The 24,971-nt window shown below is 40.8% G+C and overlaps 2 protein-coding genes and 2 long non-coding RNA genes across 4 annotated transcripts in view; 3 read left to right on the top strand and 1 right to left on the bottom strand.

Annotated features, from left to right (window-relative positions):
• Nucleotides 1-1,754: 1,754 nt before the first annotated feature.
• LOC109889391 (uncharacterized) lies at nt 1,755-3,462 on the top strand. The gene is made up of 3 exons (XR_002255277.2): nt 1,755-2,106; nt 2,553-2,619; nt 2,970-3,462. It is a non-coding gene; the product is annotated as an uncharacterized LOC109889391 (long non-coding RNA).
• A 1,320-nt stretch (nt 3,463-4,782) lies between these two features.
• Nucleotides 4,783-6,696, top strand: LOC109889392 (uncharacterized). The gene is made up of 2 exons (XR_002255278.2): nt 4,783-4,934; nt 5,183-6,696. It is a non-coding gene; the product is annotated as an uncharacterized LOC109889392 (long non-coding RNA).
• Nucleotides 6,697-7,227: 531 nt separating this feature from the next.
• Nucleotides 7,228-10,446, top strand: pex11a (peroxisomal biogenesis factor 11 alpha). Its single transcript, XM_020480796.2, has 3 exons — nt 7,228-7,400; nt 7,937-8,052; nt 8,436-10,446. The coding sequence occupies exons 1-3, from the start codon at nt 7,345-7,347 to the stop codon at nt 9,002-9,004; spliced, it is 741 nt and encodes a 246-aa protein (XP_020336385.1). The 5' UTR covers nt 7,228-7,344; the 3' UTR covers nt 9,005-10,446.
• Nucleotides 10,447-12,404: 1,958 nt separating this feature from the next.
• The window catches only part of LOC109889382 (RNA polymerase II elongation factor ELL2), a 50,752-nt gene continuing 38,185 nt past the window's right edge, over nt 12,405-24,971 (bottom strand). The window contains exons 9-12 of the mRNA XM_020480783.2: nt 24,856-24,919; nt 18,592-18,763; nt 18,419-18,463; nt 12,405-17,895 (exon numbers count right to left, since the gene is read on the bottom strand). Of these exons, the coding sequence (XP_020336372.1) occupies nt 17,785-17,895; nt 18,419-18,463; nt 18,592-18,763; nt 24,856-24,919 (392 nt within the window). The 3' untranslated portion in view covers nt 12,405-17,784. The remainder of the gene's footprint in view (nt 17,896-18,418; nt 18,464-18,591; nt 18,764-24,855; nt 24,920-24,971) is intronic.

Genomic DNA, 24,971 nt, shown 5'->3' with positions numbered 1-24,971 from the left:
TCACCATGGAGTTCCCACTCTGTCTGCTTGCTGTGTATTTTATTGTACCTCACATCCGCAACATGAATGTGCCTGTGATGAATAAACCTTTTATGGACAATAAAGATTAATAGAATTCAAATGAACCTGTAAACAAACTAAATTGTAGGGCCAGAGTTGCCTTGTGGTCTAGCTGTGACTAAAACAAAGTCTTGTCCCACGGTGACAAGGAGGAAGAGAGGAGGCTCCCAAGGGGAGATCACTGGGTCCCTGACCATGTCCTGAGGGGTGTGTTGGGAATCTGTTCACTAGCAGGTATTGACCCTCAGCATGACCTTTCAGGACCTGTGCCTGGTTTCCCAAAAGTATCTTGATGCTAAGGTTCTAAGATTAACTTAGCCTTAAGATGCTTCTGGGAAACCGAGCCCTGGCCGGTCGGGCCTGGTGAGCAGAGCCAGGTGACCTTGACGCACCGACGAACCCAAGCGCTAGACACATGAAAACACCTAGGACGACAAGATGAAGCTCATCCAAATCACAAAGCTTATATTACTTACCTGAATACTTAAACAATTAATACTTACCTGAATACTTAAACAAGCAATGTAACTATATAGAATGCAGCCAGATGAAGAACCATTCTTTTCTTTATTTTGGTTGGCTTCTGGTTGTCCGTGTTTCGGCAGCTCGTGGGGGAACTGCTGATTTAAACCCAATCCCAAATACACTACAAGGCTGAAAGCATGATTTCCTTAAATGTTTTTAAAAATGAAAATAAAAATGGAAAGAACCTATATTTTCCCCAAAACAGGTTTTGACTCTCAGAACATGAGAAGCAAGATTCTCTGGTCTGATGAAACCAAGATTGAACTGTTTGGCCTGAATGCGTTACGTGTTACGTCTGGAGGAAACCTGGCACCATCCCTACGGTGAAGCATGGTGGTGGCAGCATCATGCTGTGGGGATGTTTTTCAGCGGCATGGACTGGGAGACTAGTCAGGATCGAGGGAAAGATGAACAGAGCAAAGTACAGAGAGATCCTTGATGAAAACTTGCTCCAGAGAGCTCAGGACCTCAGACTGGGGCGAAAGTTCACCTTCCAACAGGACAACGACCCTAAGCACACAGCCAAGACAACCTGGAGTGGCTTCGGGACAAGTCTCTGAATGTCCTTGAGTGGCCTAGTCATAACTCGGACTTGAACCCGATCGAACATCTTTGGAGAGACCTGAAAATAGCTGTGCAGTGGCTTTCCCTTTCCAATCTTACAGAGCTTGAGAGGATCTGCAGAGAATAATGGGAGAATCTCCCCAAATACAGGTGTGCCAAGCTTGTATCGTCATACTCAAGAAGACTCGAGGCTGTAATCACTGCCAAAGGTGCTGAATACTAATGTAAAAAAATACATTTTTGCTTTGTCATTATGGGGTATTGTGTGTAGATTGAGGAAAAAACTATTGAATCCATTTTAGAGTAACACTGTAACGTAACAAAATGTGGAAAAAGTCAAGGGGTCTGAATACTTTCCAAATGCACTGTACATGTACGCACGTCATAGTTTGGTTCTCTTTTAAATACACATTTCCGGGTTATAAAGGAACCAATAAGTGATATATCTCAATTATTATCTGTTAACCAGGATTACAAAAGTAACCTTGAGTTTTGTTGTGTTGTGTTTGTTCAGCACCTAGTAACCAAAGAAGGCACACCCTATCTGAGAAATAGAGGCAGTGCAAAAAATGAAACTTAAAGATGGATGTTGATGTAAACAAAACAGACAAAGAAAGAAGTAAAGCTTGCTGACACACACACACACACACACACACACACACACACACACACACACACACACACACACACACACACACACACACACACACACACACACACACATACATACATACATACACAAACAAACACACAATGCAGGCTGCTTGTCTGAGGTGCTGTCAGACAGGGCTAAACAGTTCAGGGTATAGGACGAGGGAGAGTAAGAGGAGGAGCAGGAGCAGGAGAGGAGGGGGAGGAGGAGGAGGAGGAGAAGAGGGTTCTCAGGGTTTATAAGGAAGATGCAGTAATTCATCTGTCCTTTCTATCCTGCGGATATGTCTGCTGAAGGATTCAGGGGTGAGTTTTATCTCTATAATGATGAAGAACTTACTGTAAACATTGACCTGTGTTATTTGACCTGATGAATATATAGTTGAGTTCACATGAATTTCAGCATAATTATTGCTTTTACTTTTTAAAGTAAAGTTGATATGACAAACAGGAATGTTTTTTAAAACTTTAAAAAAACGTTTCAAGTACATTTCCTGTATTATGCAGTAGAAGTATAATGTGATGTACAGTCATTATCATATGACAACAGCCTGTTGTTGTTGTTTTGTCAGAGAGTAGCAGATTTATTGAGAAAATATGAAAAATAATTCAATGAATAGCTTTTGAATTATTGATAAACCATGTAATACATTGAATTCAGAATCAGAAAAAGAGTCTGAAAAAAGGGAAGTGACCATGTTTTGTAATTATTGACTGCGTCACATCTAAGTCTGTCATTCCTTGTGTTTCAGGGCTGGTGACCATAACCCTTTAACAGGTCACCATGGAGTCCCATTCTGTCTGCTTGCTATGAATCATGTAAATATCTCTGTTTGAAGTATCTCTGTAAAATAATATATTACTGTTCAGAGATGTCAGGTCCTAGATAATGTATCTGTAAAAAAAGGAGACAAGTAGACTTCCTTTTTATTGCTGTAAATCAAGAAATTTCTCACAACTACTCAGAACTGTCAATAAGTCAATACGTCTGTATTGGGACACGTTCAATGATATGTATCAAGACCTCTACTGCTGCTGTTTTCTCTGCCACTCCCTTGCATCACCAGTGATAAACTACTGTTTGATAAAGGTTTATGAGCAAATGTGAAGGTTTTGCTGTGGTGAAGGTTTATGAAATGTAGTACTGAACACAATCCCTCTTCCCACAGTGAGGAGGAGGAGGAGGAGGAGGAGGAGGAGGAGGAGGAGGAGAAGAAATCCTGGGCTAGACTAAGGGCGGGTCGCGCCTCCCCCGCGACCGTCCGGTCATGAGAACACTACACATCGGGTGTGGCCTTCACTAGGGAGTAACGCAACAGTGGTGCTGCCTACCGCAGGAACAAGGCCGATGCGTCGTGTTCCCATGCCGGGCCAGCAGGGGGTGACGTGTGCAGAGCCAGTGCTGCAGAAATGCAGTGACCTCGAAACAACTAACCAAAACTCAGACTACAGAAGCAAAACCACAAAAGCCAAAACTACTTTCCACTTCCCTTTTCCCCTTTGGCTTCTGGTGGTCTGCGTGCTTGGTTAGGTGGGCTCGAGGGAGGGGCCTGCTGATAAACACAATCCCATAATAGATTCACCTAAAAAGGCTGTACGCAACATTTACTGTAAAAACCAATGAAAATGTGAAAATAAAACTGTAAACACATGCAACTTTAACATGTTTTGTCCAGTGTCTGTTGTTTCTATGTGTTGTTTATTCCATATTATAAACCGAGTGGTTCGAGTCTTGAATGCTGATTGGCTGAAAGCTGTGGTATATCAGACCTTATACCATGGGTATGACAAAAAATGACTATTTACTGTTCTAATTACATTGGTAAGAAGTTTATGATAGCAATAAGGCACCTTGTGGGATTGTGCTAAATTGCCAATTTTACCACCCCTCCTTGGGCCTTATTGCTTAATTGTATCCTTTCACCAAAATATAGTATGTTTGAATTCTCTATCGGTGTATTGACCAAATGAGTCTTTCCCTCATCTGTCCTACTAGTATTAGTTCAATTCAAACATAAGAATGGTTCATATGAATTGTTATAGTAGGTTTAGTTTTGATAGGAGTTTTAGTGCCAATTATGTTACAGACAGGAGAACAACAGGCTGACAACAGTGACACAACAGTTCAACAACATACATATAACTATGAGAACTGTCATTTGCTCAATATGGGCACAAGGTCACTAGCCATTAGCAGATATAAGGTGCATTAGTGGGTGGGTGCCAGCTGGGTAGTCAAGAGTGACAAAATCCTAGTTTACATGTAACATCTGTAGTTTTAAAAGGTCTCATCATGAGACTCGAGGCTCATGCACCCCACTGCTGTGACTTTTCAAAATGTCCAGGGCAAATAAATGATTACAAAGGAATGCAAAGTACAATTACACAATATTTGATAATAACATAATATTAATCATCAGATAATGTACAGTGTAGCTTTCTAAAGACAATAAAATATAAAGTCTGCCTTTGTAAGATATTTCTCTGACCATAGTTTCAAATGTTTAGTAGTGTATTGTGCTAAAGGCCTTTTAGCACTGGTAAAGGGTAAGAGTTGGTACAAATACACCTCTTATTTCCACCTTCCAGTTGATTGTATTCTTCCAGATGACAATAATGCAGTAAACACCAGCCTGTACACTCAGCCAACAGAGTAGATGACAATAATGCAGTAAACACCAGCCTGTACACTCAGCCAACAGAGTAGATGACAATAATGCAGTAAACACCAGCCTGTACACTCAGCCAACAGAGTAGATGACAATAATGCAGTAAACACCATCCTGTACACTCAGCCAACAGGGTAGAGGATGTATTGGCTCCACTAACTCCATGTCAGGTGTGTCAGGTGTTTTCCAGCAGAGGTGTCAGGCTTTTCCAGTAGAGGTGTCAGGGGTTTTTCAGCAGATCCATTGGAGGGTGAGTGAGTGAGTGTGCATGTTTAGTATGCACTGTGCTCAGTCGCAGTTCACTGAGATACACCCTTCCCCATCTGTTTTGTTTCCAGAAAAGTCGGTCTGAGTTTCACTTCACAGGGGAGGTGGAGACTCAGGTTTTGTTGCTACCCTGCAGTATAAAATCCCCACACGGCTTGCTCTCCTCAGTCCTGCAGTCCCCTGCTGAACGCCATTATGGTAAGCTTTGTGTTTTTTGATTGCATCAATGACAACTTCTATTTTAGGAACAGTCCAATATATACCAGCAACACATAACTACTTACACTGTATTACATTGTATTGCTACAAAATAATGTTTAGTTTTAAATGTGATATTTTGTCAAAGTGATCAGTTGTATCATTCTCACTCAAATGTACAGTCAACATCACATGATAAAGGATCTCTCACACACACTGCATAACTGATAAACATGTTCTATCTGCAGACGACCACAGATGAGCAGGATGAAGAGGAAGATGATGATTATGACGAAAAGTATGAAGATTACAAGTATAATTACTTTTTATAGTGTAAAGTCAGTCTACTGCCAAGGGTAGCACACCAGATTCCTTTGTGGAACGGTGGGCAGAAGTCCATCTGAGGCACTGAAACAGGCCTTAAAACTAGGAGGCGGAACTCCTTCCAGATGAGGAAGGACTTAACCTCGAACAAAACAGACTATCACTATCACTATGCTATGTGAAGGTACTTGAAGGAATTTCTGAGTGGCTCAGAACATTTCAGGGTTGCTGCTTTGGCTAATGGTTAGGATTGCATAATTGACTATATGAGGATATTATGGTTGTAGATATCTTTTCAATAATGTAAGATATGTAGATGCATCCAACCTCCAAACCCAGGATCTCTCCTGAAATGAAGCCACAAGTCTAAACTCCCATCTTCTGCTGTGTGTCATGCAAAAAATGCATCACAAACCGCTGAAAGGCACAAAAGAGAGCCACTAGGAGACATGAGGGCAGAGTTCCACCTGAGGTACTGAAGATAAGACAAGATTTCTACCAGGCCTTAAAGGGAGAAGAGGCGCCTACCAGATGAGGAAGGAGGACTTAAGCCTTGAAACCATGAAGCGAGAAGACTCTCACAATATGAAGGCAGTTTATTATGTTAATCATAACATGATTAACATAATACATAATTTCTGTTGTACCTTAAACTAATGGACATACTGTATGTTCAACTATCACAATGCTATGTGAAGCAATGTGAAGTGTCTCAGAACATTTAAGGGTAGCTGCTTGCCCAAAATGTTCAGGATTGCATAATTTCCTATATGATGATATTATAGTGGTATATCTTTTCAATAATGTAAACCATGCATCTAACTGATAAATGAGGGAATAGGACTTAAACCTTCTATACTTCAAGTGGGAAGACACTCACAATGTGAAAGCATACAGTTACAGGGTATAAATAATATAATAGTTTGGTTATTATCGAACCATGTTTACTTGTGCTGTTATTACTGTTATTATGTGAAATGGCTAGCTAGTTAGCGGGGTGCGCGCTAATACTTGCTCTGAGACCTTGAAGTAGTTGTTCCCCTTGCTCGGCTTTTGTGGAGCGATGTGTAACGATGCTTCAAGGGTGACTGTAGTCTATGTGTGCAGGGGTCCCTGATTCGAGCCCAGGTAAGGGCAAAGAGAGGGACGGAAGCTATAGGGACTATGTTCAACTATAACTATAAGGATTTCTGTCGCTTGGTTGTGTGGCTAAAGGGAACATTTGAGGGTAGTTGTTCAGCATAAAATGGTTATGATTGCCTATATTTTCATAATGTATTATGAACATAATTTAGGGTGATTACATATGTTCATATATAATGTATATGTAGATACAACTAACTATCAAAGCCAACATCTCCCTTCACTTGGAGCCACATGTTGAATGTCCCTTCTTGTGTTTTACTTGTTTTGAAATAAATGTTTTCTTTCATTCTAATGTTGTCTGTACTTTGTATTCAAATTAATGTAATTCCTGTGAGATTAATGTGCAAGTACTTCCATGCCTATCATTATTGCTGAAACCTGTTGAACCATGATATTACTATGCCTAATTTACTTGCTTTGTTACATATTACTCACGTAAGATCAGTGAATCTTACTCCAAGAAAGGAAATAATAAAATGATTACTGTTAAAAGTATTCGAAAGGGCTGTTTGACAAACACACTTGTCCGTCGGCAAAACCCTCCGTACTGGAACGTAAATTCGCAAGCTATGATATGAGAGCATTTGCCCATAGAGAATGATAGAGGCCAAAACGCCATTGAAGGCGTCCACCATTTTTATGTATTAGAAAACTGGGTGGGACGTCCAACATCATTGTGACCATGTTGGAGTGATGTCCAACTGGGTCATCAGGAGGGTGGGTCACCAGGAGGGGTCAGCCAATCGTGAAGAAGAAAATGTTCTACTTCAAAATTGAGATTGCCTCAATTGTCCTACATATGTTGTCAAATACCCTAAAATAGCATAGATACAAAGGGGAGTCACCTATCCATCTCTATGCAGTTGCTTTACTTTAGCCTCGGTTTGGCTGCAAGTTTGACATTTTATCTGCTGTTTGAAACAATAAGGCACTGGTCGCAATGGAGTCTTTTGTTAAATTCACAAATCAAAGTCAAGGAAGGGATCGTATTTTCAGGTATGTCATTGGTAAGTTAGCTAGCTAAATCGTCTTATTTAGTAGCAAGCTAACGTTAGCTGTCTGCAGTAATTTAGCTAACTCATCATTTAAAAGTTAGTGTTGAGCATAATTCCAACCTTAGCTAGCTAACTAATGCCAATGTTATCCATCATTAATTTGCTGCAACAAGTTACACCTCTTTGCTAATGTAGCTTGCTGACTGTCAATCTAGCAAGTCAGATCAGCTTAGTTTGTATGATGATCTCCTTTTCAGTCTAACGTTACTTGATACACATTGCTCCCGAATAGCGCAGTGGTCTAAGGCACTGCATCTCAGTGCTAGAGGCGTCACTACAGACCCCTGGTTCAATCCCGGGCTGTATCACAATCCCCCATGATCGAGAGGGCGGCGCACAATTGGCCCAACGTCGTCCGGGTTAAGCCGTCATTGTAAAATAAGAATTTGTTCTTAACTGACTTGAATAGTTAAATAAAAGTATACATGGTTGCTGAGATGTGTCTAATGGTCATAATGTCTATTGCTTGTATTTCAGGACAACCCAATATGCATGTGCCTTGGTGAAGTATTTGCTTCGCAATAATTCTGCAAGGAAAGAGCTTGTTGTCAAGCTGCAGAGTCTGGAGTCCAACATGAGTTCTGGAAGGAAATGTGAGTTTGTACAACCTTCACCACCACCAAATACTACGTTCCCCAGGGACATACTGTAGCTAACTAACCTTTAGAACAAGTGTTTTTGAAACGATGGCTTTATTGACTAAGTGGAGAACATTTTTAGGTATCAGACCCTCAAGTAGGACCCCTAGGCTGTTTCTGCAATTGCATAAGACATAGACTGTTAATAGTTACATAAGCAGATATTTTCCCCAGCCATAGGTCATATAGGAAAGCTGTCGTTCTATTCCTGGGAAGAAGCTCTAGTTTTGTGCTGACAAATATTTGGTTCAACAATCAGTCAAATGTAGCTTACTTGATAACTGTTTTCATTCATGAGCAAGTGCTGAATTCTGTCCTTTTATGTTCTTCTGTTTCAGTGCTCAGACTGGGGAACACTGTGAATTCCATTGACGCTGCCAAGCGAACCTTGCAGCTCTCTGACCCTGTGTTGCGCCTCTGCCTTACTGTGGCGAACATCAACCGCGCCCTTTACTTTATCTGCGACAATGTGCTCTGGGCCAGAAATGTTGGCCTTGTCCCTGGTATCGACAAGGAGCGCTGGAGCTTGAATGCCTCTTGTTGCTACTTCCTGTCCCTGGTTATGAGTCTGACCAGAGATGTTTACGTAATCACCCAGACTATGGTTCAGAGAACCAGAGATAGGCAGTTTCAGGAGAAAATGGATCAGCACCTCAATGACAACCCTGATGTGGCTACTGTTATTGTTCCTCAACTGGATGCTTTTCTGTTCCTGCTTTTCGAGAGTCTTAAAAGCAATCCCTCGGTTACCCTTGACACACTGAAAAACATTTGTGATATTTTCATTCCACTGGACAGGCTGGGTGTGTACCGGTCAAACCCAGGAGTGGTGGGCTTTTGTGGGCTGATTTCATCTCTCTTAGGGATAGTGTCAGTCTTGCACCCCAGTTTGAAAATCCAACCGTAACCTAGAGTTGAAGGAAAATGAAAGGAGCAAGAATTATGAAATGAAGAGAAGCCATACACAGTACAATGGGCAGATGCCAGTACTAAGGTTTATAGTCATTTTTCAGGGGTACTATCCTATTTTGAATCACTTCAAGGGAAGTTGCATGCTAGCAGAAGTTCACTGATTACAGCAACCCCTTCAGATAGCAATTAGGAGCATAAAGGGCAAACACTTATGAGTAGCCAATGTTTATGATTACTGTTAGGACCAGCAACAGCTCAGGTGGATCCATATGTACCTTTTTAGACATTTTCAAAATTAATATATTATGAAGGGAACTTTGCAATATTTAGGAACCACAAAGACAAACGGGGCTGGACAGGGATCTTAATCAACTTTGTTTACTAGTGTTTAATTGAGCCCGAGGAGGTTTACCACGGCTAAGGGCTGTTCTCATGCACAACGCAACATGGAGTGCCTCAACACAGCCCTTAGCCGTTGTATATTGGCCATGTATCATAAATCTCCAAGGTGCCTTATTGCTCTTATTTCCTGGTTAATGTATTTAGAGCAGTAAAAATAAATGTTTTTTCATACCCATGGTATACGGTCTGATATACCATGGTTGTCAGCCAATCAGCTTTCAGGGCTCGAAAACCACCCAGCAATTTTTAATTGAACGTAGAGCACTGTAGGTGGGGGCCATAATGCTTTATTAACTAAATAACGTGACGGATCATGAGTTGCGTGATTCAGCATTACCACACTGTCTCCTGTATGTCTTTGATTCCAAGGCCACTTTGTATCATGTGAATTTGCACAGCCTGTGCAATTGATAAAAGGAAGCATTCACTTTGGAAATAAGGCCCTTATGATGTAGAATATAACTGATTGACATGAACACAAATTCAAGTGTACTTTAGATTGTGACCAATTGGAGCATTTACTGAACAAGTTTTGTTGAAGTCTTGTGTAATTGTCAAATCATGTCCAGTATTTTTCTTTATCGTTTTTTAACTATGTACCAATACATGAAACACTGATGTTTAGGCCACTCCTTTTTAGTTACAATAATCTTCCTCTTAATAGATGCTGTTCAGCATACATAGTCTACCTCACTTTTTTAGATGGGATATGCCTGGGATATCAACTATGGCAGGGATATGGCCTAGAAATCAGTATTTCTCCAGCGCTGTGAAATGTTTGTAACAAACACTATGGTTATAGATTGAAATCAAAGTTTCAAAAGGTTATAATGAGTAACACTAATCAATAGTTGTAATGTTCTGTTTATCATGAGAAAGGTACAAAAAGTTTATGCAAATAATGTATTCCATAATGGAAGAGCCTTATTAATACTTAATATATTTCTATGCATAATGCAAAGTAACAAAATGGATTGAATTTGACCAAACCTGTTCAATAATAAAATAGATTCTGTTGACGTTTATGCTATAATTCACAATGCATATATATGTAAAGTTATTGGAAGTCCTGAGTTGGACAAAGTTAAAATAACATAAGTTAAAGACCAAGCATGTTTGATAAATTGGGCCCATGGGACAGAAAAATATTGGAACACAAAGTAGATGATAATTTGGTGTTGAAATGCACATTTTTGTTATCGGATTGCAAAAGTTCAAAGTAATGCATTATTGCTCAAGGTTCCCTTTCCCCACATTGCTAATATTTATCTAGTTTTCAAAGGTAATAACCAAGGTTATTTTGATGATTTGGAAAATAAGTGCATCTTATCCAAACATGGAGAATATTTGTCGTTTGCTTAATTGATTTTATCTAAAGTTGTGCAATTTTCCCCAAACTACTCGGCAAAAAAAGAAACGTCCTCTCACTGTCAACTGCGTTTATTTTCAGCAAACTTAACATGTGTAAATATTTGTATGAACATAAGATTCAGCAACTGAGACAAACTGAACAGGTTCCACAGACATGTGACTAACAGAAATTGAATAATGTGTTCCTGAACAAAGGGAGAAGCCAAAATCAAAAGTAAGTCAGTATCTGGTGTGGCCACCAGCTGCATTAAGTACTGCAGTGCATCTCCTCATGGACTGCACCAGATTTGCCAGTTCTTGCTGTGAGATGTAACCCCACTCTTCCACCAAGGCACCTGCAAGTTCCCAGACATTTCAGGGGGGAGTGGCCCTGGCCCTCACCCTCTGATCCAACAGGTCCAGAGGTGCTCAATGGGATTGAGATCCGGGCTCTTTGCTGGCCATGGCAGAACACTGACATTCCTGTCTTGCAGGAAATCACGCACAGAACGAGCAGTATGGCTGGTGGCATTGTCATGCTGGACAGTCATGTCAGGATGAGCTTGCAGGAAAGGTACCACTAGGGAGGAGAATGTCTTCCCTATAAACGCACAGCGTTGAGATTGCGTGCAATGACAACAAGCTCAGTCCAATAATGCTGTGACCCTCCACCTACAAAATCGATCCCGCTCCAGAGTACAGGCCTCGGTGTACCGCTCATTCCTTCGACGATAAATGCGAATCCGACCATCACCCCTGGTGAGACTAAAGCGCGACTCGTCAGTGAAGAGCACTTTTTTGCCAGTCCTGTCTGGTCCATTGATGGCGGATTTGTGCCCATAGGCGAAGTTGTTGCCGGTGATGTCTGGTGAGGACCTGCTTTACAACAGACCTACAAGCCCTCAGTCCAGCCTCTCTCAGCCTATTGCGGACAATCTGAGCATGGAGGGATTGTGCGTTCCTGGTGTAACTCGGGCAGTTGTTGTTGCCATCCTGTATCTGTCCTGCAGGTGTGATGTTCCGATCCTGTACAGGTGTTGTTACACGTGGTCTGCCACTGCGAGGACGATCAGCTGTCCATCCCGTCTCCCTGTAGCGCAGTCTTAGGCGTCTCACAGTAGACATCGCAATTTATTGCCCTGGACACATCTGCAGTCCTCATGCCTCCTTGCAGTATGCCTAAGGCACGTTCACGCATATGAGCAGGGACCCTGGGCATCTTTCTTTTAGTGATTTTCAGAGTCAGTAGAAAGGCCTCTTTAGTGTCCTGAGTTTTCATAACGGTGACCTTAATTGCCAACCCTCTGTAAGCTGTTAAGTGTCTTAACGACCATTCCACAGGTGCATGTTCATTAATTGTTTATGGTTCATTGAACAATCATGGGAAACAGTGTTTCAACCCTTTACAGTGAAGATCTGTGAAGTTATTTGGATTTTTACAAATTATCTTTGAAAGACCGGGTCCTGAAAAATGGGCGTTTCTTCTTTTGCTGAGTTTATAATTGACATTTTGACAAGTAGAGAATTGTGTGATGCACAGTCAATATTTAAGATGTAGGCTGCCGATAATATCAGTTTGTGATGCAAGGAATTCCAATAAACGTGTTGCAATGTCGCCACCTTAAAGAAATGTTTTAACTCAATTCTTGATGAAAAGCTTTATTCTTTGTTTTTAGAGACAATACATGTTGTAGGAACAGGAGGTGATAAAGCATCCCCTCCCACTGAAAAAATATATATTCCATTTCCCTTTTTCCAAGGAGAGGCTTCTCGTCTGCCTTATAGACTGAGAAAAGTGTGCAAAGGAGGAACCAAAAAAAGAAAACATTAAAAGCAATAAATAGTTACACAAATGTTCTCATAGGTAGACTGCAGTGACATACTGGACGAGATTTCATTTCACATTTCTTTTGAGACGTTTAATTGACCAATATCAACAAAGAAAACGCACCAGCAAAAGCAAGACAATTACCTTAAAATAATCTTAGAGTTGTTTGATTTGTAAGCAGTATTCAGATGAAATTTCAAGAGCACATTGTGGGTGTCATAACAGTTTTTAAAGGACCTTTAGCCACAAAGCTGTAGGCCTACACATGAAAAATACAATTTGGGGACCAATAATTTGAGTGCATACATTTGATTTCAACTGCATGTTATGCAATAATATCAATTATGAAAGATAAGAACATTATGTAAACACCAATGTGACTCAGAGTTTCCTATTAGAAGGCACCTAGCTAACTCCTGCATATATCACAATTAGCACTTATTCAGATGACCAGCCTCTATTGCTCAGTCCAATACTGGACACAGAGACAGTGGTATATATGCTGGTCTCATATCTGATCATGTGCTTTCCAGAATACCACAGTAGCATACATTTAATTTAGGACATTTAGAATTCAACATTAAAAACTAAACCAAACTGTGACAGAAGAACTCTGACATTTACATGTCAGTGATGAATCTGGTCGAGTCAAGCACTTCTGACAGACCTTTCACATAGACACTTATACATAGCTCTTGAACCAGGTGGTTTGTGACAGTGGTGCAGAATTGTACTGGATGAGAAAAGGCCCTTAACACAATCACAACAATTTTTTCTACTCTATTCATGATTATCAAAAAGATCCACAGACCACTCATATGGATGAGGGAAATGAACAGAAATTAACCTATGACAAACACAAAAGGGATGAGGGGCTCTATTCAATCTAACGCTGAAGCATTATAGGCTGCATTACAGAAATGTAAAGGTCATTTCTGATAGAGACGACATATGCAGCGATTACCATAACTACAGTCTGTACTAACGCTGGAACATTGCCTTTAACATTTCAATCACTCTGTAATGTTGACTCATTAACCTGGCTGATGTGACCCACGTGACTACACAGCGAGCTGTGACTCATCCATGTTAGTAAGACTAAGGACTCACATGGTAGAGAAGGAATACATATACATTGTATTCTAACACAAAAAAATGCTCTGACATAACATAGTATTGAAAACATCCCATGAACTTAAATTCAGAATTTCCTTAAACCTAAAAAATAAATGAACTAAAATACATGATCCTGAAACGTGTATGTGCAGATAAAAAGTATATCTCATATCAGAGACATGGAAATGTGTGATGGGTATGTTAAGGCAAAAATTAACTTTCTCTTCCCATTTACACCCATCTTAAGACAGCAATTAAGTAGCAAGATTGTGTACACTGACAGTCACATCGACTTCAATACTGCTTTTAAGAGTAGTCACTGTCTCTGAAATATATATATATATATATATCACACACAGTACCAGTTAAAAGTTTAGACAGCTGCTCATTCAAGGATTTTTATTTTTACTATTATCTACATTGTAGAATAATAGTGAAGACATCAAAACTATGAAATAACACATGGAATCATGTGTTAAATCAAAATATATTTTAGATTCTTCAAAGTAGCCACCCTTCGCCTTGATAACAGCTTTGCACAATCTTGGCATTCTCACGACCAGCTTCACCTGGAATGCTTTTCAAAAAGTCTTGGAAGCATTTCCCACTTATGCTGAGCACTTGTTGGCAGCTTTTCCTTCACTCTGCGGTCCAACTCATCCTAAACCATCTCAATAGGGTTGAGGTTGGGTGATTGTGGAGGCCAGGACATCTGATGCAGCACTCCATCACCCTCCTTGGCCAAATAGCCCTTACACAGTCTGGAGGTGTGTTGGGTCATTGTCCTGTTGAAAAACAAATGATAGTCCCACTAAGCGCAAACCAGATGGGATGGCTATTCAATGCAGAATTATGTAGTAGTGGTAGCCATTCTGGTTAAGTGTGCCTTGAATTCTAAATAAGTCACTGACAGTGTCACCAGCAAAGCACCCCCACACTTCCTTGGTGTCCTTTAATAGTGGTTTCTTTGCAGCAATCGATCATGAAGGCCTGATTCACACAGTCTACTCTGAACAGTTGATGTTGAGATGTATTTGTTACTGTGAAGCATTTATTTGGGCTGCAGTGTCTGAGGCTGGTAATTAATGAACTTATCCTCTGTAGCAGAAGTAACTCTGGGTCTTCCTTGCCTGTCGCAGTCCTCATGAGAGCCAGTCTCATCATAGTGCTTGCTGATTTTTGCGACTGCACTTGAAGACATTTTCCGAATTGACTGACCTTCATGTCTTAAAGTAATGTTGGATTGTCATTTCTCTTTGCTTATTTGAGCTTTTCTTGCCATAATATGGACTTGGTCTTTTACCAAATAGGGCTATCTTCTGTATACCACCCCTACCTTGTCACAACACAACTGATTGGCTCAAACACATTAAGAAGGAAAGAAATTCCACAAATTATATTTTAACAAGGCACACCTGTTAACTGAAATGCATTCCAGGTGACTACTTCATGCAGTTGGTTGAGAGAATGCCAAGACTGTGCAAATCTGTCATCAAGGCAAAGGGTGGTTACTTTGAAGGATCTCAAATATATTTTGATTTGTTTAACACTTTTTTGGGTTATTACATGATTCCATGTGTTATTTCATAGGTTTTGATGTATTCACTATTCTACAATGTAGACTATAGTAAAAATAAAGACAAACCCTGGAATGAGTAGGTGTGTCCAAACTTTTGACTGGTACTGCAATCATGTATGCATGTAAGTAATATAGCTCTCTACAAGCCACAGATAACGAACTGTATGAAATCCCAGGTGATGATACATCCAGAGAGGCTAAGTTAATGTGGTCCAGTTTGTTGAAAGGCATTTACTCCAACACATCCATATGTTGGAATGGAACATTCACCGTTTCAAACGGAAAATAAAACTGTCCTATCTTGGCAATCTATATTGTTTGTGGAGGTGAAATCTAGTGAACTGCTACAGCAACACAATGAAATTCCACCGGTTAGCACAGTATTGTCCTACAAAGCAGTGTCGACAGCAAGAGTGAAGAAGTTCACACACATCAGAAAATAGATCTGTGAGATCTCATCTTTGAACAACAGGATGGACAATCTTATTTAGGAGGCCCTGAATCCGGTTGGAATCAGCAGACACAAGCAGCTTTAAGGCATTGCATTTAATCACTGTATGGACGCAACCCTATGTTTCTTGCTGGACTGAGAGTGCATTCACAAGCAGAAGCTTATAAAAAGGGCTTCAGGAAGTACTGTTAAATGCTCTGGTACTCCACCCAGTCTCACAAATGTAATGGACTATTGATCGAGGTAATAAAAGATTTGTTAATATTGTATGAACTTTATTACCATCAAAGGTCAGAGCATACTGGCTCAAACAATGAAACCCATTTCTTCTAAAAGGAGAAGTAGGTAATAGAATGCCACAACAATCTGGACAAATGTTCTATTAATTGTGCTTGATTGCTCTTCTTATTCAGAATAGTGTTCTTTCAGTAACGATATAGTGTTTTAAAACAGAAATATGAGAGTATACTGTATGACTATGATGGCACTTTCTTCTATCCTACACATTTCAGGGGGCAATTCCCCTTGCCCATATTTGATGAAGCAGAAAGCCATAATTACTGCCAACAGGAACCACAGACTGAATGTGATGCTTGGGTTAGAGGCAGATGTATAGGATGTTTGACTGGCATGTCCGATTAATGACATGCACTGTATCATTAACTTTAACAAAGATCAATTATCATCTCAAACAGTTAAGTTCATGTTCATAGATGTCGAAGATATTTCCACAGAACATTATGTTTAGGCCACTCCTACCTTTTTACAATATTCCTCTTAATATCTGCTGTTCAGCGGCTCAGCATACATAGTCTACCTTCTTTTTTAGATGGTCTACATTCTGTATTTTGCCCGGGACATCACCAATGGCAGGGATATGGCCTATGAGGCAGTATTTCTCTACAGCGCTTTAAAACATTTGTGAAATGTTTCTGTAACGTAACAAACAGTATGGTTATAGAATGAGATATACGTTTCAAAGGTCCTAGTGATTAACACTATCAATAGTTGTAGATGCTTTCGGTTTATCATGTGAAAAGTAGAAAAGGTCTATGCAAATAATGTATTCCACAATGGAAGAGCATTACTAATACTGATTGAAATGAACAACAAGTTCAAGTGTACTTTAGATTGTGACCAATTGGAACATTTACCAAACAAGTTTTTTTGTTAATTACTTAGCTAATTGTCAAATCATGTACAGTATTTTTCTTTGTAATTGTGTATTGTTTAAAAAAAAACTATGTATCAATACCTGAAATGCTGATGTTTAGGCCACGCCTACCTCTTTACAGTTACAATATTCTTCCTCTTTATAGCTCCTGTTCAGAATACATAGTCTACCTCATTTTTTTAGATAGTCTACATTTTGTATCAACAATGGCAGGGATATGGCCTAGAAGTCACGTCTAAGATATTTCCACAGAACATAAAATATCTTCCAGTTTTCCCTAATCTTAATCCAGTGATTACAACCCTCTCTATAGGAATGAAGACTTTATATAATTATTTTACATCTATACATTCAGTGAAATAGCAAACAACAAATTGTACTGGGTACTTAAATATAGCATTGATAGAAGACTGGGTATGAAGAGCATTTGTTCTTATCTGTCCTTATGATTGTACCATCAAACCAATATGCCTTTGTGTGTAGTCATGATAATAGACTAAACGATAAAAGCATTTGGGCAGGAGAGTTCATGTACATTTTGCATTATGGGTAGAAAAAGGAATTTGGCTTAAATTGTGTCATCTTATGATTTATACACCACAACAAATTCCAGTCATTACAACCCTCGCCCTCAACAACAAAAACATTAAAGGGTTTCATTTGCTCACAAGTTGCTGGTCTTGGCCCACTTCATATAAGAGAACATCGCTCCTCTCTCCCACCAACACTGGGAGGAGTGAAGTGAATGTGTGATTCATATGCGATTCCAGGTCACTCCAGGACCCAGGCTTGGCTGGGCAGTCTTTTGGTCCACGGGGAGAATTTTGGTCCATTGATACAGTAACACCCTGTGGCAGCAGGGTGCAGGCCAGTCACTATGAAGGGGCCTGGGTACGGTCATAGTCCAGGATCAGACCTTTGATGTGAGAAAGTTTCTGATGCAGGTACTCGCATCGCTTCTTCTCTTCCCGGTAACCAGGGAACTTCTGTAAAGTCAAGGCAGAGGGGTGTCAGAGAGCTGGCATTACGGTGACATGGTCAAGGCAGAGGGGTGTCAGAGAGCTGGCATTACGGTGACATGGTCAAGGCAGAGGGGTGTCAGAGAGCTGGCATTACGGGGACATGGTCAAGGCAGAGGGGTGTCAGAGAGCTGGCATTACGGTGACATGGTCAAGGCAGAGGGGTGTCAGAGAGCTGGCATTACGGTGACATGGTCAAGGCAGAGGGGTGTCAGAGAGCTGGCATTACGGTGACATGGTCAAGGCAGAGGGGTGTCAGAGAGCTGGCATTACGGTGACATGGTCAAGGCAGAGGGGTGTCAGAGAGCTGGCATTACGGTGACATGGTCAAGGCAGAGGGGTGAAGAGTATATGGGAAAAGATGATCTGATCCTAATAAGATTAATATCACTGGTATAAGTTCAAGTTATTTGTGATATTCATACAGGCTACAGTAGACAAGACCGGCTATACAATAATTAATTATATTTCCTGCTCATGCGTTACTTACTTTCTTATACTTTCTGTATTTCTGCAGTATTTGCTCCTCCATGAGCTGTAAGGGTGGAAAAATAGAAGACATTTAGTAAGTCCTTGAAAGTACATCAAACCAGGTCTTCAACTGTTTAACCAGAAGTGTTTTGTATTGTGTGAGTGGTAGTGATGTCAGTTCCTTGCTCATACCTTGTATTCCTGTGTACCGGGGGACAGAGTGTTTATCTTGGAACCCAGCTGAACAAACATCTCAGTGATGGTACCGATCTGGTCGTGCAGGGCCCTATACTCATCGTACTCTGCACAGAAATCCTGCTTGTACTGTTGTCGCTGTTCTGAGGCTGTGATGGTGTTGTACTTTCTGAAAAGAGAGACCAACATCTTGTGAGCTGTCATTTCAACAACCAACGTGGAAATAGAAACATTCATGGTTCTTTCCAGAAGGTGGCACTGCAGATTAGCAGAGTGATGGCCTATGACTCCAATGATTTCATAGAGATTTAGAAATGTAAGACAGATACTAATAACTAGGTGCTTACATTTGTCCCATTTCACGTACAAGTGTGTATTATACACGTGTGAATTGGACATTTGTTTTTTTGCATATCCCACTCCCCTTGAGATACCCTCAGAGAGTGGGGTCACGGCCAGGGCTCTGCCATTATAGATGGCGACCCTGGAGCAATTAGGGTTAAGTGCCTTTCTCACGGGGACATCGATGCCTAGTAAATTTGATTGCTGGCCCAACGCTCTTAACTGCTAGGCTACCTGCCGCTCCTAGATTATTTGTTTTCTAAGTCACTCTTTAATTTATTTTTTCAACACAATTTTTTTTTAAAAACAACAGCATACAGGTGCACACAAACGTCAATGACATCAGAACCCCCCCCCCCCCCAGCGCTCACATCACTCTGCCACATGGCCTCAAACTGCATCATCTTGTTTCTCTCTATCACCCATGCACTTTCAACATTTGACCTTTCCATTGTGTTAAAGGTGGAGGATTGGTTGATTTCCGGTTTAAGTATACGTTTTTTTCAAGATGATTGACAAGAAAAGTATCGTCCAACACATTGGGTATCTCACTACTCACTCAGAAGCATGTATTGAAATATGCAGACAGATGGATTAAAAGTACATTTACATTGTAATACTTCTGACAGACAACTTTCTAGCTCCGCCCATAACTTTTAGACTTCATAGCATTCCCAGAAGGCATGGATTATTGAGTCATTGTTAGTTTTACACTCAATAAGACCATTCTACTGCCAATGTTTGTCTATTAAGACATGACTCTGCCTTTGTGCTGTAGGATTTGTAAATGTTGTCTCTTGTATAATAAATTCTACACATTTTCATTAACTGTTTCCTCCAGCTTGTGCCAATATCAGTTATTTTTAAGTCTTGGTTCCAATAGTAAAAAAAAAGAAAACATATATTGTCAGTTGGATAGGCTGCAAGGTTTTGTATATCTTAACTACACTACATGACCAAAGGTATGCGGACACCTGCTCGGCAAACACACAACTCCAAAATCATGGGCATTACTATGGAGTTGGTCCCACTTTGCTTCTATAACAGCCTCCACTCTTCTGGGAAGGCTTTCCACTAGATGTTGGAACATTGCTTCGGGGACTTAATTCAGCCACAAGAGTATTAGTGAGGTCGGGCAATGATGTTTAGCGATTAGGCCTGGCTCGCAGTTGGCTTTCTAATTTATCCCAGAGGTGTTCGATGGGGTTGAGATCAGGGCTCTGTGCAGGCCAGTCAAGTTCTTACACGCTATGGACCTCGCTTTGTGCATTTCTTGCTGAAACAGGAAAGGGCCTTCCCACAAAATTGGAAGCACAGAAATGTCTAGAATGTCATTGTATGCTGTAGCATTAAGATTTCACTTCACTGGAACTAAGGGGCCTAGCTCGAACCATGAAAATCAGCCACATACCATTATTCCTCCTTCACCAAACTTTACAGTTGGCACTATGCATTGGGGCAGGTACCGTTCTCCTGGTATCCACCAAACCCAGATTTGTCCATCAGACTGCCAGATGATGAAGCGTGATTCTTCTCTCCAGCGAATGCGTTTCAACTGCTCCAGAGTCCAATGGTGGTGAGCTTTACACCACTCCAGCCGACGCTTGGCATTGCGCATGGTGATCATACGGTTCTGTGCGGCTGCTCGGCCATAACAACTCTATAGTGAGTGTTGCAACCGAGGACAGACAATTTTTATGCACTACAGACCTCGGCGGTCCCATTCTGTGAGTTTGTGCTGCCTACAACTTTGCGGCTGAGCCGTCGTTGCTCCGAGACGTTTTCACTGCATTTACAGTTGACCGGGGAAGCTCTAACAGGGCAGAAATTTGACGAACTGACTTGTTGAAAATGTGGCATCCTATGACGGCACGTTAAAAGTCACTGACCCTTCAGTAAGACCATTCTACTGCCAATGTTTGTCTATGGAGATTGCATGGCTGTGTGTTCGATTTTATACACCTTTCAGGAACAAGTGTGGCTGAAATAGCAGAATCCAATCATTTGAAGGGGTGTCCACATACTTTGTGTGTATAGTTGTGTGTGACTCAAATCAGATTACCTCAAGATTGCCCTGATGTCCAAAATATTTCAAATTGAAATTTCGTGATATGAAACTTAAGTTGCAATCATTTAATAATCTACATTGGACAGACTAAAATTGCATCTGAATTCTGTAATGGAAATTCTGTATTTCCTATTACCAAGTCATTTATGGTTACCATGCATTTGGATTTCCATGTGGACCAATTTAAAAATCAGTTTATTATGAAAAGCTATCCAAGGATTGTTCCATACGGTTGTGTTTTTAGGGAGTGATATTGGCTTTTTTCCCCCATATTGTTATAGTGTACTTAACTAGGAAGATATTAATGTTCTTAGCTTTAGCCTTTGAAAATAGACACGTGAAAAGATAAGCCTGTGCATTTTCAATATGTACTCATTGCTCTTCTTTAGTGCATTTAACGATATGGTCGCAAGTAAACACCTTGGGTGGCGAGTTGACAATTCCAAGTCTGAAAGGTAAAAACACCCTCAGACTTAGAAATATGTAAAACCTGCCTTTTTGTTTTATGAGTAGTATTTGCCTATATCAAGTCTGTTATGACCGAGTAAACTTTTTTAAATAATGTCTTCGGTGGGGTAATTGCCATTACCGGGAATAAATATGTATTCATTTTGTGAGGGCTGCGAGATGTTAACCAAGCTTATTTGCCATTAGTTAATATGCTTTATTTGAGTTTAACCTGTAGTTGTTGGCTCTCCACAAAAGTAAAATGTCATATCGCTGCTTAAGTTCAGACATTTAATTTTCTTCTTTACAAGAAGTTTATTTTGAATGGGCTTTTTTTTAAATAGTGATTTCTGGGCCTTCCAAGTGGCGCAGTGGTCTAAGACACTGAGGCATCACTACAGATCTGGGTTCGGTCCTGGGCTGTGTCGCAACTGGCCACGACTGGGAGACCCATGAGGCGGAGCACAATTGGCCCAACGTCGTCCGGGTTAGGGGAGGGTTTGGCCAGCTGGGCTGTCCTTGTACCATCGTGCTCTAGTGACTCCTTGTGGTGGGCCGGTGCGCTAGCTTCGGTCACCAGCTGTACAGTGTTTTCTCCGACACATTGGTGGGACTGGCTTCCGGGTTAAGTGAGCAGTGTGTCAAGAAGCAGTGCAGCTTGGCGGCGTTGTGTTTTGGAGGAAGCATGGCTCAAGGAAGCATGGCTCTCGACCTTTCGCCTCTCCCGAGTCCGTACGAGAGTTGCAGCGATGGGACAAGACTAACTACCAATTGGATAACACAAAAAATGGGGGAGAAAAAAGGTGTAAAAGTACAAAAAATAAGCACTGTGACATCTGGTCATGTAAAATGGGCTTTATAAATAAATGTGATTGAATTTGATTGCTACAGTAGATGGCAGCATAGGCCTCTCCAACCAAGCTCCTCTTTAAATATTCAATTTCTCATAGAACTCTTTTTAAAACTCTTGCTAGAAAACCACATCTGCTGACAATCTCTTTAAGTGTTCAAGAACCATATGCTTTTTCTTTAAAAAAAAATTATGGAGCCTGTGCACATTCTATGTAATAAGTTGTATTTTGTTGGTCTTTACTTGTATAAAATCAAAGTTAAGCTGGTCTGTTCTGTCGGTCATTGAAGAACTAGATATAACATTTTAGCAGACATGTCATATGAGGGTGGTGGGCATTCCATGGAGAGTCATAATATGAATACATAGTCATTATATACATTACAAATACAGTGTAGATTGTGTGGGCATGTGGGCTGAGCAGACATTTAACAGAAAATACACAAAAAACTAAGCAAAGGTGTTATTTTTAGGGCTTTTAAGCTCCAACTCATCTCCTAATGTAACAAAAGCCTGTGGATTATGTAATATATATATTGGAGAAAGACAACCACTTAAGTATTGTGGTCAGTTTGTATTGCCTTGTAAATTCAATAAAGTATAGTGGATGATGGGGCTCTACTTGGGGAGAGTGAGTCCACCAAGAGACTGAAGTGAGATGAGTGGAGGCACAAAACTGTCTGTCTGATGCCCTCCCAGTCACCTCGTCCCAATTCCTCAGATAGAGCCCCTCTCCATTCTCACCAATAGCCACCATTGAATCTTAGCTATAATAACAATAATAATAATAATAATAACAATAATAACGACACAAAAAAAATCCAATTACATTGTAATATAGTTAAATCCTTCCGACTCTCTCCCAAGCCCATTCCTCTCCAACTCCCCCTCCCAGTTTCCCCCCCTTACCCCACCCAAGCTAAGCTTGTCCCTCCCTATCTCCCACTCTTGGACATCCAAGCCAAACTTGTACCAACCTAACTTTTCCCACCCTTCCTACTGCTCAGACACACTTACATCCATCCATTCTCATTATTTCCCAAACATCCATCCTGTATCCACACACCCATTCTCTCCCACACCTACTCACCCTCCCTCACACACCTACTCACCATCCCTCACACACCTACTCACCATCCCTCACTTTTCCCACACACACCTACTCACCATCCCTAACACACCTATTCACCATCCTTCACTTTACACACACTTTTCCTTTTGACTTGTCTTGTCAGTGTCCATGTAGCCCATTAGCATTGGCTACTTCTGTCGTTACTTCATAGAGGAAAACAATTACTTGGAGAAAGTATAGGTTGTATTGGGGGAGGGGGAAAGGATATTGTCTCAACTTAAGATAAGCTGGTGTTCGGCATCACCGTATGTAGCCTAGTGTGCTCATTGTTTTTTCCTACTTTGTCCTCTTCAACTGGGAAGGTTTCTTGTAGCTTGACTAGGGATTCACCGGCGCTTATGAATTCCATCCTTTGCGTTCCCTTCGATACACACAGCACTGCCGGGAAGCAGAGCTGAGACTTGATCCCCTTTTTCTCAAGTGTCTGGTCGAAATGTATTCCTTCGTCCCTCTCATCCTAGTTGACAAGTTGTAGATTACAATGATTGGGTATTTAGCGTTCTTCTGTCTTCTGGTGATAGATTCACATCCAGTTCCTCTGATACCAGTTTGACCACTTAGCTGGAAAGGTCTCCTTTTTCCTCATCTTCCAGTGAGGACAAAATACTCGTTCTTTCATCCAATTCATCTTCTGAATTCTGCAACTTGGTTTCCAAAAGGCTTGTTTTGTCGTCTTGACCCTTCATGTGCACGCCTTGTTTGTGTGTGACTGACACGACAGCATCTATTGTCTTTTTGAGCTAATCTCATTTTGTAATAACAGATTGTAGCAGTTTGTTTTGTTGTGCATTGAGAGCATTTTAGCCATGTTTTCCTAGATATCCTTTAACTGTTCATTACACGCATCTGCATCTCCAAGTTGCTCCTTATCTTTTCCTCCGGGGAAGCCATGGCTTGTTGGACTCGTGTCACCGCGCCACTTTACCAACTGATTGGGTCACTTTTGTACATCACTGATCGCTCACCCAGTTGCTTGGGGATATGTTAATTTATCGATTTTAGAGGCTTGATTTAAACTTTGTCTGGTTTCAACATATAAACATATAGCTACTCACACCCCATGCGTTCTATTGGTACGCGCTTGCTGCGCATTTAATGCATGTTTGACAGACCATTTAAAACTTCAAAATATTCCACTATTTATGTGAATGTTTTCAAGCCAAATCCAGACCTTTTGGAACAAATCACTTTCCTTTCACAACAAAAGTGACTAAAGTAGTAATGCCATTAAACAGAAACATTGGAGCAACAGATGGCAGAAACAGAACCTGAGACTGAGACCGGAGACCACATACTGGTTTCACTTGTACCATGTTTACAAAATGAATGGGTTTCACATAACTTAATCAACCTAGAAGTACAACTCAGCAACCCAGGGTGATTCTGGAGAACTTGTGAATGAAGCAGTGTGTTTAAACTTACATTAAAAAGTCGGGCAGCTCCTCCGGTGATGTACGAGTGACAGGTGTTTTAGCCCCCTCATTGTCTGGAGATAAAAACAAGCAGAGAGAAAAAAAAAGTTCATGTAATCTGCCATT

Source organism: Oncorhynchus kisutch, linkage group LG4 (genome assembly GCF_002021735.2).
Source record: "Oncorhynchus kisutch isolate 150728-3 linkage group LG4, Okis_V2, whole genome shotgun sequence".
In the NCBI taxonomy this organism is placed as follows: domain Eukaryota; kingdom Metazoa; phylum Chordata; class Actinopteri; order Salmoniformes; family Salmonidae; genus Oncorhynchus; species Oncorhynchus kisutch.
The sequence above is the reverse complement of the archived record's forward strand: the minus strand, read 5'-3'. Positions and strand labels throughout refer to the sequence as shown.